Source organism: Morus notabilis, unplaced genomic scaffold (assembly GCF_000414095.1).
Source record: "Morus notabilis unplaced genomic scaffold, ASM41409v2 Scaffold81, whole genome shotgun sequence".
Lineage (NCBI taxonomy): Eukaryota > Viridiplantae > Streptophyta > Magnoliopsida > Rosales > Moraceae > Morus > Morus notabilis.
In genome coordinates, this window is record NW_010357153.1 from 346,238 (window position 1) to 362,168 (window position 15,931).

Sequence of the window (15,931 nt, forward strand, 5' to 3'; positions counted from 1 at the left end):
AAAAGACTTGGCTTACTTATGTATGACGCACCGGAGAAGATCCCCTTAAATAAATATGCAATTATATATATATATATATGTGTGTGTGTGTGTGTTTGCGTGTATATATTCTCAATATGAAAGGTCTCAACTTCTCAGAATATCCGCCACTTGCATGGATACTCTAGTCTTTATGGGTTTTGAGTTGCTTTATTGTAAGCAATCTTTTTTTTTTTTTTAAATTATTTTAAGGGAGAAGGGAGAAATAGACCAAATTAAAAAGGTAATAAAATTAATAGGCTAAAGTTGAGATCATAGAGTTTGTAGATAGGCCATTTAAATGTAAATTGAAGGGTGGATATGAAAAGTAAAATATTTAAAATTGAAAATGGCTTATTAGTTTCTATTGATCGGTAAATTAGATATTTACTTCCAAATGTTTTAAACGCTGGCCTATTTACTATAAGTTCTCTTATTTTTTTAATTCAAGTTAGAGTTTATGTTTCAGTTTTTAAGAGGTGCCAACTTGAATAGCTAGATGCCGTCTCTCAGTTCCTTCTCTTATTTTTTTTCATTTTTAAGAAAATGAAAGTCTTACTTCTTTATATATCAATAGGAATAATCAGTACTGGACCTCACTTGGAGGACTCCATTCACATTTCACGTGGAAGTTAATTATATACTAATGACTATAAATAGGGTTTGTCATTGCAAACTCTTCCCCACCATTCGGCTCTTTCGCTGCTGCACAAACACAATCTTCTCTTCAGAAATACAAGGCCAACAAACGCTCAGCAGCTTCTTCTGAATCCCCAACACCGCGGTACACCGGCGCCTTTGAAATTTCCGATGAAGAGATCAAAGATTGCATTTATGCCTATCATCAATCATGGTCCTATTGAACAATCCTTTGAGACCCGTACTCTCTTCGACGTCGTCGAAAACGTCCCTAAGCGCGCCACCCAAATTGTGGACCAAGTTGTGGAGGTAATTTCAACGCTTTTGTGTGTCAATTTTTATGTTTTTTAGCATCGGTAATCAAAAGTTACAACATATTTTTCTCTGGAGCATTTCGGTAGGGACTGTCTTCTTAAATTTTTAAATAGAAATTGTTGTTTTAACTTTGATTAAGATTTTAACGACTTAATTTATGAGTGATCGTATTAAAATTTACAACGTGCAACACAAAATTGTTACAATTGCTACATGTCAGGCTATTGAAAACTTAATTCATAATTAAAACGACAGTACCCATTAAATAAACAAACCCACTCATCATAGAAGAACATAACAGAACAACCATGTAACCTTTATTTTAACTTACCTAGTCCTCAAAACATTGAGCTGTATAAAGTAAGAACCAGTTCTTATGAGTCCATGATTTCAGTTTTACAAATTTAGGTTATTAAAAGAGACTATGGACAACCTTGGTCAACAATGCTATTAAAAACAATGAGTTTGGTAGATGTTTTTATTCCTCTCAGCAAAGTTGTACTTTCCTTTCTCCAACTATATAAAACACAAGTGACATGAAACCAGCTTAAATCATAATAAGAAACAGCACTAGCATGTTTAATGCGACGTTTTGAACACCACAACATCGTATCGGAGCAGAGATTATAAACATAACATCAGTTTTGAACACCACAACATCGTATCAGAATAGGGATTATAAACACCAGATCAGTTTCAGTAGAGGATTCGTATGTTTAAGGAATTAGAGAATCATTTATTGAAGAAAAGTAAGAATATAAAACAAATGCGACATAATCTCAACGAGGATATGAATGATCAACCAGCTTAGGAACCACCCTGGAAGGAGTTTGGAATGTATATAAAGAAATCCAAAGCATTATCCTTCATTTCTATTTTCTACAAGATAAAAGCCAAGAATGAGCTTTTATCACTACACTAAAAACTGGAATGAAGAAAGATGGAACGTCATATTAATATGGATAACCACACATTATAACTAGATGTTTTCTTGGGCATTTAGGAATCCTATGAGATTAGACTCATAGATTACAGCACCGTAAGTTCTAAATCTCAGAGTTCGTATAATACGCGGCTGAATACGGTGAGAAAATTCATTAGACAGCACCAATATACCTGCTCATAAGCACCACCACTTGATTCCAAATACAGGCCGGTTTGGTTTTAGGTCTGAACTCATGATTTTGATTATGCTCTCTTACAAAAAGAAATGGATTAGTTACAAAAATTCTCATCGACTTATACCTCTTATAACACTTTGCTCCATGATCTTTAAAACGTAACATCTGTTCTCCTAAATAATAGAATATTAACAAAAAAGTCATATCTGTTAAGTTTTTAACTGAAATTGACATTTAATTTACTATTTTAAAGGTATTTTAAAAATTTTATGGTTTAAAACTTAATTTCTTTTTAAACTAACTTAAATATTCAAAAAGAACTCTATAAATATTTTTATTCTACCAAAAAAAATCATAAAATTTTTAACTTATATTCAATCAATAATAAATGTATTGTAATTAAAAGTTTAAATTTAAATTAATTTTAAATTCAAACTAAATTTTAAACCATAGAGCTACTAAAATACTTAAAATAACAAATTAAATATCAATTTCTATTAAAAAAACTTAACAGATGAGTTTTTTTTATTAACATTTTATTGTTTAGAAAAATATGTGTTACGTTTTAAAAATTGAGAGGTAAAATATTACAAAGAATATACATCAGGAGAACTTTTATATTTAATCCAAAAAAATTGAATAAAAAAAGTTTTTACAAATGGGTTTTCCATAAAATTTAAATTCAGAATCAAACTCACTAATTTAAATTCGTAAACCAATCGGATTACTTAATCGTCCTACCGTGGGTGCCTCCACCGACGAATTCTCTTACGGGCTACGGCCCCCGAAACATTTTGCTCAATTACAAGCTTCACCTTTCCCCAACTTTTGGCTTCATTTCTTCAATTATGATTTTTTTTTCCTTCGATATTACCCATCACAAATAATGCTGAAGTCTTCTCACTTCTATCTACTCTCTTACCATGTTATTGTTACCACATCCAAATAGGTATTATCTTTTTGACGTTGGTAATCGAACAATTAGAAAAGTAACCTCAGGCCAGTGGTAATTTGATACGACCCTCGGAATGGATTCCGGTGGCTGGATCGGATAATCGCCCTTTGAATGAGCGTAAATTCCAAGAAATGAGAAATAAAGGAAGGGCTAGTGAGAATAGAGAAGGAAATGGAAAACTAATTCATTTCATTCATCTCCCCCTTTAGCCAAGGATGGCTTATATATTTATAGGCACAAAAACTAACTAACTAACTATTTCTTTTATCACCGCTAATTAACAAATTCTAAAAATAAACTAATATTTAGGGGTGTATCATTCCCCAACCCTTCAAAATCACCGTGTCCTCAAGGTGGTTAAAAAAAAAGAAAATTTAATTCAAACACTAAAAAGAAATAATCTCTTCAGCATATTGATTTTTTTTTTTTTTCTTTATTTATTTTTTTAATCCTTTTAGCCTCCTCGTGCTTATACTCTACTATGACCTGAGAAAGCCCAAGCCAGCAGAGGCCCATCAAGAGCATGGAAGAGCCCAACTGGATGTCTGATTATGGAAGCAAGGACTCTGTCGTTTGGAACCCAAGGAGGTCGTTTGGAGGCTTATTCTTCTTCCCCAAATTGAGTCGTGAAAATCTTTCACCGTCGTTCCCCGTCCTCGCAACCCAAGCGATCTTGACGCCGATGCATTCCCGGGCTTCTCCGCCGTCGTCAGCTGTTGCAGCCCCTACAAGGCCCGGCTGTCATCGTCCCTGACAATCCTTCGCGACCAAGCTTCCTCGCATTCGTTGCCGTTCTTCGTCGTAGCTTGCCTTCGCTCGCATATTATGTTCTTCCGTCTCTTACCTCCGTTTCGTTGATCTTGTTTTCGGTACGTCTTTTTTTTTCCTCGGTCTTTCACAAAACTCATTCGCCTCTTCCTTCTATATCCACCGATTCGGAATTCGAGGGCGTGAAGGAACCCGGATGTGAGGAGAATTTCTGGCTTTGCTTTGGGAAAGAGCGAATCAGGTACGATATCAGAAGGATCTGGCGGCCACGGATCTGATCCTTGCTTCGGGTACCAAGCAGGTGTGGTGGTGGCATTCTCGGTCTCTCCAGGTCGCGTATGGGGTTGTGGTTTCAACAGTGGTGGACGATTAGTGGAGATCGGAGTTGTTGTGATTGAGTTGATTTTGATCGGCTCTGGTTTTGGCTGACGAATACTCGGAGCGAAGGCTGAACATGGGAAGGTGAGTGGTAATGCTGGCCCGTGTGATTCTGAGAGCCCAGATTGTGGTGGTGGCTAGTTTGTGGTTGAATCTGCCTTGGGTGGTAACTGTGTAGACATAATTGTCTTGTTGTTGTCGAAGGAGGACGTCGTTTCCAGGGATGCCGGCGCCGGTGAAAGTGTAGGCAGTCTAGGCTTTCACACCATTGAGCTGGCCGTGTATGGACCATCACCAAGGGCTTCCATAACTAAGAAATAGTCTGCAAAGTCGTCGCTGCCGATAAGCTCCATCAATATCATCATCATCTCTCAATGAAAGCACTAATGATACGATCCTCAGAATGGATTCCGGTGGCCAGATCGGATAATCGCTCTTCGAGTGAGCGTAAACTCTAAGAAATGAGAAATAGAGGAAGGGTTAGTGAGAATAGAGAAGGAAAGGGAAAACTAATTCATTTCATTCATCTCCCCCTTTAGCCAAAGATGGCTTACATATTTATAGGCACAAAAACTAACTAACTAACTATTTCTTTTATCACCGCTAATTAACAAATTCTAAAAATAAACTAATATTTAGGGGTGTATCATAATTCTCAAGCACTAAACTATGTGGTTGTTCAATAAAAAATAAAAACAAAAACAAAAAAAGAAAATCTGCCCATATAAGAAAAAGTTGCAATCTTTCTCTTCTCGGTGCTATATTTTTCCGGAAAAATTATTACTTTCCAGCATTATGCGTATGGCCTAAGGTCCAACATGGTTTAACAGATAAATTCACATTTCCTACATCATCAAAAAGGTCTAAATAGAAAGAAATTTTCCGAAATCTCAGAAACACAGAAAATCTCCTAAATTTATATCCTAAACGAAAAGGATTGTTATTAAACTAAAACACCCAACCAAAGTGTAACTCTCTGAAATGAGAAGAGAAAGAGGTTAAAAGAAAGAAACCTGGTTAAGAAGAGGTATGGAATGAGAGAGATTCAAAGAGAAAAAAAAAAAAAAATAAGAGAGAGAGAGAGGAACAACTAACCTGCGCACCTTGTTAGGGCTGTTTCGAGATTTAACTATCATAACCCAATATGGGTAAAAAAAAAAAAAAACTCTTTTACGCAATCTGAAATCAGAGAAATAATCCTAGAAATGTTTAATTTATTTATTGTTTTTTTTTTTTTTAAAAAAAAAAGGTTTTCAGATTATGGAACTATCAATCCTACCCTAACCCATATCTTTTTTTCTTATTTTTTTCTCCACTTTGTCTCTACATCCACATTAAGATACAATCAGCCTCGGAGTTGTCGAGACACAATGACGGCAACAAAATCTGTCGTTACGGTCCTTGCAACGATAGAAATAACAACGAGAGTTGTTGCCGCTTAGAGGTGGTAGTGGGTGGCAAGATCCATTCACATTGATATATTGGAATATCTCTATTTTTTTCTTTCTTTTGAAAGATAGATTTGATGAAGGCTTATGATTATCTTAGTTAGAGTTGTACCTTTTGTTTTTAATGATGAGACCTAAAATTCAATTTTTTTTTAGTTTCTTATTATTTTTTTAAAAGAATTTTGTTTTACATTTTTTTTTTTTGTTATTGAAACTTGAAGTTAAACGGTATTGATAAAAAAAAAAATTATAGTTATTTAAGAGGTTTTTAGTATTAAAAAATAATTTTTTAGAGAATATTAATTTGATTCTTCTGTTTTTTCGTTACTCCGTGTATCTCTTAATCATTATAGTAATTTATCAATAGTTATGATATATATATATATATATTGAAAGTGTGATAGTGTATTTTATATAATAACTTGTGATATTTATAACTATTATTTGTTATAGTAGTAGCGGTACAGTCACATAAAAAGAAAATAATCAAAACAATATGGGCGTGATAAAAAAATAATTCTTTATTTCGCCACTATTGTAACATTTGTTTACTACTACACAAAAAAAAATTAACCTTCTATTTTTATTTTTCTTTTACTATTGCTATTTATTTATATATTAATAGAAGAAAACAATGCTGAATAATGGATTTTGGGATAATCAGGGTTGGGATTTTCTAAACCTCAAAAAGGGTAACACCTATCCGAAAACATGGAATACAACATTCCACGCATCCAAACAGGCTTCCAGATATTACTCCCCCGCCATGGATGACAACAACAACAGAACCACAAAAACAAAGAGAAAAGAGGCATTTTCAATTTTTTTTTTTTTTTCATGTCCTTAACATATTTGTAGCCGTTAAACCGCTAAAACCCCAGGAAAAAAAAAAGTTCAAAATTTTCGTCATTTTATCATCTGGGTCTGCTCAATTCCACCATTCTTATCTCATCTTTGCAATTTTCATGAATAAAGATTTGTATATTCTGTGATGGCTCTTGTTCCCAGTCGCCAATTCTACCCAACAAGCTTCTTCGACTCACTCCACGGCACTCATATCAAGTTCTTCAGGTACGGTTCGTCCATTACCTTTAGAAAGCACCGTCTATATTCGACCAAGTATAGTTCTGTAAACTCTAGCTCAAGCTCTGAACAGAACCCAGGAGGGAAATATAACAAATTTTTTAGGACGACCCAGAACAATAATTGGCATAATAAATATGATGATAATTTATCTAGTACTAGTTGGATAGAGAAATGGAATGAAACCCATCAACAGATTAGGCCTAAACCGCCTGGGGCCGTGTTGGATTATCGAAATAGTGAGAGTGGGAATCAGCCTAGGTCAAGTTATGCTAATAGAAATGGTGGTGATAATAATAGTGGTGGTAGTACAATGGAGAGGATTGTGGAGAAATTGAAGAAATTTGGGTACATGGATGATGTTGGTAGTGAGGGGAAAGAGGATAAGGGGGAGAGAGTGATTGAAAAAGGGTCTGTGGAGGATATATTTTATGTTGAGGAAGGAATGTTGCCTAATCCGAGGGGCGGGTTTTCGCCGGATTCTCCGTTGGGAGTGGAGGGTGTGTTTGGAGGTAATGGTGGTGAGGTGAGGTTTCCGTGGGAGAAGCCGAAGGAGAAAGTAGAGAAAGAAGGCGGTTCGATGAGGAGGAGAAGTAAGACTTCGTTGGCGGAACTGACTCTTCCGGAGTCGGAGTTGAGGAGGTTGAGGAATTTGACGTTTCAGAAGAAGCACAAGACTAGGATTGGGGGTGCAGGTGTTACACAAGAGGTTGTGGACATGATTCATGAGCGATGGAAGACATTGGAGATTGTGCGGCTGAAAATTGAAGGTGCGCCTGCGCTTAATATGAAGAGAATGCACGAGATATTAGAGGTTTGCTTCTCATGAATCTTTTCTTTAGGAAATTGCTTCTCATGAATTTGTGTAAATGCTTTTATCCTTTTCTTTTAATAATGATCAATTTCCTATCCACGAAAATTCATTTATTTTCTCGGCAACAATATTAGTTGCAGGAGTAGTAATAAAAGACACGAATAATATATTTAAGTAGTTTTCAGAAGTTCTGGATCTTGCTCATTTTCTCCCCTCTAATTTTTTTGTTCTGCCTTTGCTACAATTTTCAGCGAAAAACTGGTGGGTTGGTGGTATGGAGGTCTGGCACATCCCTTTCTTTATACAGAGGTGTGAGCTATCAGGTTCCTTCATTGGAACTGAAAAAACGGTTATACAAAAAACCTGAAATATCTTCTATACAAACTGTTGGTGATAAATCTACTAGAGATCTAGCCAAATTTGCTCCGGATACAAATACGGATACAGCCATAGAGAAGTCAGAATCTCCTTCCCAGGAGAAGAAAGATGTGGAACGGTCACCTGAAGTGAAGTACGAAGATGAAATAGACAAAATTTTGGATGGCCTGGGTCCTAGGTATGAAGATTGGCCAGGATCCGATATATCCCCGGTGGATGCAGATATGCTTCCAAGCATAGTTCCTGGTTACCAACCACCCTTTAGAATACTTCCTTTTGGGGTGCGACCTTCTCTAGGTCCGAAGGAGGCAACATCTTTACGAAGGCTTGCAAGGGTTCTTCCACCACATTTTGCCGTAGGTATGGACAGTTTTTTTTGTAACTCCGTAAAATTACATTGACGCTTAGTTTCATTGCGTAATACAACCTCTCTGCAGGTAGAAACCGGCAGCTCCAAGGTCTAGCTGTGGCCATGATCAACTTATGGGAAAAAAGTTTGATTGCAAAGATTGCACTCAAACGTGGTGTGCAGCTGACTACTAGTGAGAGAATGGTTGAAGAAATCAAGGTAATGGAACTTAATCAAAGTCTATGACAGTAATTTGTTTGTCAAGGTGCAACTAGCTTAGTTTGTTTCTTTCATTTTAATTACTATGCTAAAAAATGATGCAAGTAGTTTCTATCAATTTTTTTTTTTTTCTACCACGAAGGGAAGGTAAATGGTTTTTCCTCTCATAGAAAGTGATTATCAACTATTAGTATAAGGAAAAAAATGCCAATCCGTTAGATATAGTTGTTTGTGAGAATGCATGTGTTGCTAAAATTCACATCTAAGAAATGGAGTCTAAATTACCAATGTGTTGTGGCGTGGTTCATTTTTATTCAACCATTTTCTTCATTTTGTGTTGGGCAAATGTAGTAAAATGGGTTTTTTGCTGGTAAGGATCACTGTTTCTGATAAAATTATCTTAGTCTCAAGTTCTCTTGAAGAGATTTAATAAATTATTACAAAACCTTGCTTGTTGGCTGTAGAAATTGACAGGGGGCGTGCTTCTCTCTCGAAATAAGGACTTCTTAGTCTTCTACCGGGGAAAAAATTTTCTGTCTCCTGAAGTCACCAAGGCATTACTAGAAAGGGAGAGATTGGCAAAATCCCTACAAGATGAGGAGGAGCAAGCTCGTTTGAGAGCATCTGCCATAATTGTACCACGTACTGAAGTGACTGAACAACCTGGAAGTGCCGGTACGCTTGGAGAAACATTGGATGCAAATGCTAAATGGGGAAAGAGGTTGGATAATCGTCACAAGAAAGAAGTGATGCGGCAAGCAGAGATATCAAGGCATGCTAATTTGGTCAGAAAGCTTGAGAAGAAGCTTGCTTTTGTAAGTTCTTGATTTACAGGTTATATTTGAAGTATGCTCGGTAGATTTAAAATGACGAAACATTCATACTCTAACATCCTAAATCCTAATGGTCAATTTGAAACTACAATAAGAGATCTCAACATGATTTCTGGTGCCATTTATTCATGCTTGAAATTCAAATTTTGTGTCATTATAATTTGTTGGATTCATGCCTTAATATTTAACATAAGAAGTCCAAGAATATAAGGCCATGATATTTCACATTGTCATATGGCTGTGATGCTAGAACATTCATCAGTTAAATGTCTGAATTTATCTTATCCATCAGAGTGAACGAAAGCTAATGAAGGCTGAGCGAGCCTTGGCTAAGGTAGAGCAATTTTTGCAACCGGCAAATCGGCAAGCAGATCCAGAAAGCATAACCAATGAGGAGAGGTTTATGTTCCGTAAGCTTGGGTTGAGGATGAAAGCATTCTTACTTCTTGGTAAAGTAACCATTCATGCAAAATTTATTACGTGTTTTTTCTTTTTGACTATGAGCCATTCATGGGAGATTGATTTCTTAATACAGGTAGACGTGGGGTATTTGATGGTACTGTAGAAAACATGCATTTGCATTGGAAATACCGGGAGTTGATTAAGATAGTCGTCAATGCTAGAACTTTTGACCAGGTCAGAAAAGTCGCTTTAGCACTTGAAGCTGAGAGTGGAGGCGTTCTGGTTTCAGTAGACAAAATTTCCAAAAAGAAATTTGCTATAATTGTATTCCGGGGAAAGGACTATCAGCGGCCTTCCACATTGCGGCCAAAGAATCTTTTAACAAAGAGGAAGGCTTTGGCGCGCTCAATTGAGCTTCAGAGGCAGGAGGTATATATTATTATCTTTATATCTTAACTCCAAAGCTTATCTGTTTTGAATCTGAGCTCTATAGCATGTTTAATATGCCTTGGAGAGTATTCACCCCAAATTATAGCTCTTTAAAGCTGTTCAATGACCATTGAATCTCGGGCTAATGTTACTCTTGCCTAATGTTCTTGGTGGTTTGCCAATTGGCCAAGCCTCCATTTTTTAGGTCTTGATTATGTTTCTTGGTTCCTTCACAAACTTAACTATCGTTCACTGATATTTCTCATTGTCAAACAGGCTCTCCTGAAACATATTTCAGCTGTGCAAAGTAAAGTGGACAGATTCAGATCTGAACTTGTATGGACATTTTTATATCTCAATTCTCACCCAGTGTCAATACAAAATTGAGCCGTCTTTCAATTGGCGGAGTTTATTATTCGATTTATGTTTCATGTTTGACAGGAGCAAATGGCAATAGTCGAGGACCAAGGAGATGAAGCTTTATATGATAAGTTGGATTTTGATTATCCCACTTCGGACGAGGAGGATGAGGAATCAGAGGTCTGTGTTTATTTCATCTCCTAGAACTTCTCTTCGCCTGTTGGGCTTGCTGATAATGTTGCCTCATTCGTTCATTTAATCATGTTTATAGGAAGAAGGAGACGAGGCTTATCTCGAGACTTACGGAAGTGAAAGTGACGGTGAAGACGAAAGCGACGACCTAATTCGCAATCTCTACCAGGACCAGGACGAGAAGCCTCAAACAGAAACTGAAGTTCCTGAACAGCATTTACTAGAAGTAGATGGTTCTCTGAGTGGAGATGACAAAAATGAGCAAGAAGATCTCCTTTTACGCTACTGATTCCCTTGTAAAAACTAAGTTCACTAAATCACAAAAGAAATGTAATGGAAAAGTGAAAAGAAAATAAAATGAATAAAAATAAGCATCATTGATTTCTTTTCTAGTGTTTAGATATTTTTGGTTGTGTTTACTAAATTTAAGAATGCAATTAGTAAGTATTCTATTATATGGTGAGAATGACATTTATATTCCATTTGCTAAGCAAATTCCTATATTATGTGGAGTTCACTAAACTTCTTTTTTCATATATATAACAGAAGAAATTAACACATCAAAGTTATAGCATTCATGTTCATAGCTAACAAGTAAATGGTGGATTACTTGGGTGCAATTAGTAAATCCAAGCCTTGCATTTAAATTATGTAACATGTTTGTGAGAATTATCTAAATCCAAAAACTAATGAACTTTACATTAAGATAGTATAGTATAATAGTGACCAAAATATTCAACCGATATTTCACTATTTCATCAAATGTCTTTAAACTCTAGAATCCAAATTCATAATCACTTGGTAATCTTATTACTGAAATAAAGTTGGATTTGAGAAAAATAATGACAATAATATTAAAACCGCATCACTGTTATGTGCGTCGCGACGTAATCAAGAAAGACTTTTAAAACAATTACAAATATCAAGACACTCAAATGGTAGTGTTCATAATACTGGTCAACTAAAGTCTCCTTTCTTTCCTGAGCGAGAAAAAAAGATCGAGAGACAAATACCTCTTAAATTACATGTGTTTACACTTTTACTTTTTAAAACAATTACTTATATCAAGACACTCAAATGGTAGTGTCCATAATACTGGTCAACTAAAGTCTCCTTTCTTTCTTGAGCCAAAAAAAAAAAAAGTTCGAGAGACAAATATCTCTTAAATTACATGTGTTTACACTTTTACTTTTTAAAACAATTACTTATATCAAGACATTCAAATGGTAGTGTCCATAATACTGGTCAACTAAAGGCTCCTTTCTTTCCTGAGTAAAAAAAAAAAAAAATGGAGAGATAAATACCTCTTAAATTACATGTGTTTACACTTTTATTCCTTACTCTTGATTGATATCTTTTTTAATTAAAAAATTATGTTAGTCAAAAGGTATTAATTAAGAGTAAAGGGTAAAAATTCAGACACACGTATCTAAGGTAAGTTCATTAATTTTCTCAATAAAAAAAAAATAATTTTAATAGTGCCCCTGAACTTTCGAGTCATTCCTACTATGTCCCTTAAACTTTGAAGACTCACTTTGCTCCTTAAACTTAGATTTATCTCATTTAAGCCCTTATATAAGAATTTATGTTAAAATCAAACCAAAAAATGGGGTTAAGCGTGACCATATGATTTTTATCAATTTATTTTTTAAAAAAATTAAAATAAAATTACCAAATGACTGCATCACTATCTTTTTTTATATGTTTTTAATAAAAATTATAATAAAATGGGTTAAGTGAGAATAATTTAAAATTCAAAAGGACTCTTAAACGTTTTTAAAATTTGAGAGACAAACTGAAAATGACTCTAAAATATAAAAATACCAAAACTAATAATCCAAAAAAAAAAGGTCTCGTTTCTTTCTTCGAATAGAGTTTTACTCCACGTGGGATAGAGATCGACAACTTCATTCCCAACTTGTTGTCAAGAAGTCTGTCAGTTTCTTCCAAATTGAACTCCAAAACAAGAGTCGTATACATATGTACGTACATAAATACATACATACTTGTGTGTGTATGAACATATATTCCATTCTTTACTTGTTAAATATATATATATATATATATATATATATATATTACCATTGAATTTTCAAATGTCTGATAATGTATATCAATTTGTTCTAAGTCAGTCATTCCGAATGTATGTTTTTAAAAAACATAAACAACACGAGGCACGTGACTACCATGTGCAAGGGGATTTGGTTACTATCCTATTTTTGTATATAAACTATTAGTAAGAATTGATATTTTTAATCGGATTGATTTTAAATACTAGAGAATATAAGTGGCAGCAGTATCGTGTCCCATACTGTAAATTTTTTATGTAAATAATTGCATTATTAGACTATTAAAAAATTAATCAAATACTTAAAAACATTATTAAGTTCCTATCATTCCTACTACCATAAATTAAAGTTTCAAGCATCAACAAGTGGTTATTTATCACGGCATGTCTCACGTGCAGTGACACAAGACTTTATACCCAATTGCACAAGCACAAAAGGTTGAAAAAACAAAAAAACAAAAAAACAAAAAAACAAAAAAACAAAAAAAAAAACAAAACGGTAGTCGTTTGATATATGAGGTGGAAAATAAGTCCCCTTGTACTGTTGGACTTTTTCTTTGCGGTCATAAAGACTGGCGTCCAAATAATCCACGGCTACAAATTCTGAAACCTAAAACCTTTCGCACAACAACACCACCATTTTGACCCAGAATTCTCTTAGCAGGATACAAAAATAAAAATAAAAATAAAATAAACAAACGTACATTTGACCACGTGTTCAATGTTTTTTCTATGAATATCAATCCGCCTATTTAAGAGTGCCGTTGTAAACTAACGGCTATAACCGAAATTTGATTTTCCTCGGAATCTCTGAAGAAGAAGAAGAAGAAGAAGAAGGAGAAGGAGAAGGAGAAGAAGAAGAAGATGGACGTGTTTTTCCCACAAGAACAGTCCGGTAATATTTTCTGGTATTCTGAGTCTCTTCCTGAAGAGAAAATAAGTGCTTTTCTGCCATATACAAATATGCCCAGAAACGAATTTGGCCAAGAAAATGCTTGTAATTATTATAACGGTCCGTACAATATGAAAAAGAGAATGATAGAGTTCTTGAGAAGAAGTAGTAGTAGTATTACTGTTGGGAAGATAAGTGGTCAAAAGGAAGTAGAAGGGTATGAGAAGGAGACGAGTTTTAGGCACATGATGAACGAGCGAATGAGGCGGCAAAAGCAGAAAGATGGCTACTTAGCACTGTATTCTATGTTGCCAATCGGCACAAAGGTATGATTTTTTTTTATTTTAAGAAAACAAATGATGGGTTTTACTTATGAATGTCATTGATTAAGAATTTTAATCCAACATTATGGTGTTAAAACGCGAATCATTTTCCTCGTTGCTAGATGTTTACATAGTACAATTGATTTTTATGTGATCTGTATCAATATCATTGTTGCAGAATGATAAGAACTCGATTGTTAAGATCGCGGCCAGTACAATTCAGCAACTGCAGAGCTATAAGGAGAGGTTGAGGAGGCGGGAGATGGAGCTCGAAGCGATTTTGGCAGAAAATGATGAGAAGGAGATGAAGAAAAGATCCGCGATGAAGATTAAAGTGAAAGTGGCTAATCCTATATCTGGGGTTGATTCTATGGTTGAACTTATTAATTGCTTGAAAAGGTTGGGATTAAAAGCCAGGAATATCCGGTCGGTTTTCACAAAAGAGGAGCTTTCAGTTGAACTTGAGATAGAAACCAAGGTTTGTACTCTTTTTTGCCACTATATGAAATTTTCAACCAAAAAAAAAAATCCATATAAGAGGAATATGGTTAATAGTTCTTGTTCTTTTTCAGTAGATTTAATATTGCATGATTAATTGAAGCATTCTTGATGTTTAAAAGCAACTTATCATTCTTACAAAATACTTTGTAGCAATTAGTAAAGCTCAAGAGGGTGTATGTGTGTGTATTATACTATATTTATATTATTTGTATATAACAAATATAAAAGCTTTGGCTGCATTAATGATTAATATTTATCAGCTACGAGTTGCATGTAATGTCTCTATCTATTTCGATGTCAGATTCAAAAGTTTTTTGTTTTTTTTTTTTTGAAGAAAATTCAAAAGGTTCTTTTCCAACATGCATACTAGCCCTCTAAAATGGACACTTCAACTACTGGGCTGAGACCCCACATTTGGTCATCTACAACACGGTGGAGGGTAAATCTCAATCTTGTAGATAACCTAATCCAGTCTAAATAAAAAATTTGGAATAAATATGATTTGCAACAATATTTAACATAAAAGTCATCATGAGTTGTTAAGAAATAGTAATTAATTAAGAGAACAAGGACACACTCTAGAAGAAGTGTTTAATCCCAATTAAATAATATCTAAATTCCTACTAAAGGTTCTCTTTCTATTGTTGAAAGGTGGGAGCTGCTGAGATAGAAGAGGCTTTGCAGTTAACACTATATGAAGCCGAGTGGAGGCTTCGTTCTCATTTCTAGGAAGTTCAAGAAAATGAAAAGTGTCGCCATTTCACTTATTTGAAGATTTGCGAAGCAATAAGTGGCAGTGCTAGCTTGGTTCTCAAGTGCTGGGCTCACAAGTATATATTTTAGGTTTCGAATTATAACTCTCATTCATTTTATCAATTTAAGTTTTTAATTCCAAATTTGTTATAGTTAAAAGCTCTCATAAAAAGTCACATCTAACTTTTTTCTGTTACAGTGAAAAGCTCCCACATAAAATTACATCTCAGCTCGAATTGAAAAGTCGAATCCGCAAATTGAATGAGGCCGTAGTAGTTTCATTTTTTTTTCCTTTTTTGTATAGTGAAAGTTATATGTCCATCCCATTTAAAAAAGAGAAATAGTAGAAAATAGGGCACTATGAAAAGTTTAAGAAAATATATAGGCAAATTTTTAGTTATAGAAATTAATAGGCCATAACTTGTCAAGTTATGGTTCATAACCAGATAAGTTATGGACAAACTTGTCAAGTTATGGTTCATAGCCAGACAAGTTATGGACAATTATGGGAGAGCTTTGTAAAAATAACTCAATAGAAAAGTTTTATTAGTAAAATAACTTTTTAAAAATTTTTATTCGTAAAATGACCACTTTTTACAAAGAATGATTAGGTGGTCATTCTTCATAAAAAATGAAGAAGGTCATTTTACTAATTTCACTTTGTTGGATAGTACAATAACTTGTCAAGTTATG

At 34.6% G+C, this 15,931-nt stretch overlaps 2 protein-coding genes across 3 annotated transcripts; both read left to right on the forward strand.

Annotated features, from left to right (window-relative positions):
* The first annotated feature begins 6,344 nt into the window (after positions 1-6,344).
* On the forward strand, positions 6,345-11,027 carry LOC21399400 (CRM-domain containing factor CFM3A, chloroplastic/mitochondrial). The gene is made up of 9 exons (XM_024167243.1): positions 6,345-7,539; positions 7,791-8,277; positions 8,355-8,485; positions 8,950-9,300; positions 9,611-9,767; positions 9,854-10,149; positions 10,426-10,485; positions 10,591-10,689; positions 10,781-11,027. Exons 1-9 carry the CDS (start codon positions 6,634-6,636, stop codon positions 10,988-10,990), a joined length of 2,697 nt encoding a protein of 898 aa, XP_024023011.1. The 5' UTR covers positions 6,345-6,633; the 3' UTR covers positions 10,991-11,027.
* Positions 11,028-13,559: 2,532 nt separating this feature from the next.
* LOC21399401 (transcription factor bHLH92) lies at positions 13,560-15,407 on the forward strand. Of its 2 annotated transcripts, XR_002902419.1 has the most exons (4): positions 13,560-13,987; positions 14,163-14,462; positions 14,820-14,924; positions 15,137-15,214. XR_002902419.1 is itself a non-coding variant. In XM_010089479.2 (3 exons), the coding sequence occupies exons 1-3, from the start codon at positions 13,634-13,636 to the stop codon at positions 15,212-15,214; spliced, it is 732 nt and encodes a 243-aa protein (XP_010087781.1). In that variant the 5' UTR covers positions 13,560-13,633; the 3' UTR covers positions 15,215-15,407. The 2 variants fall into 2 exon arrangements, 1 of the variants encoding a protein (XP_010087781.1); XM_010089479.2 differs by lacking the exon at positions 14,820-14,924 and having other exon boundaries at positions 15,137-15,407.
* The last annotated feature ends 524 nt before the right edge of the window (positions 15,408-15,931 follow it).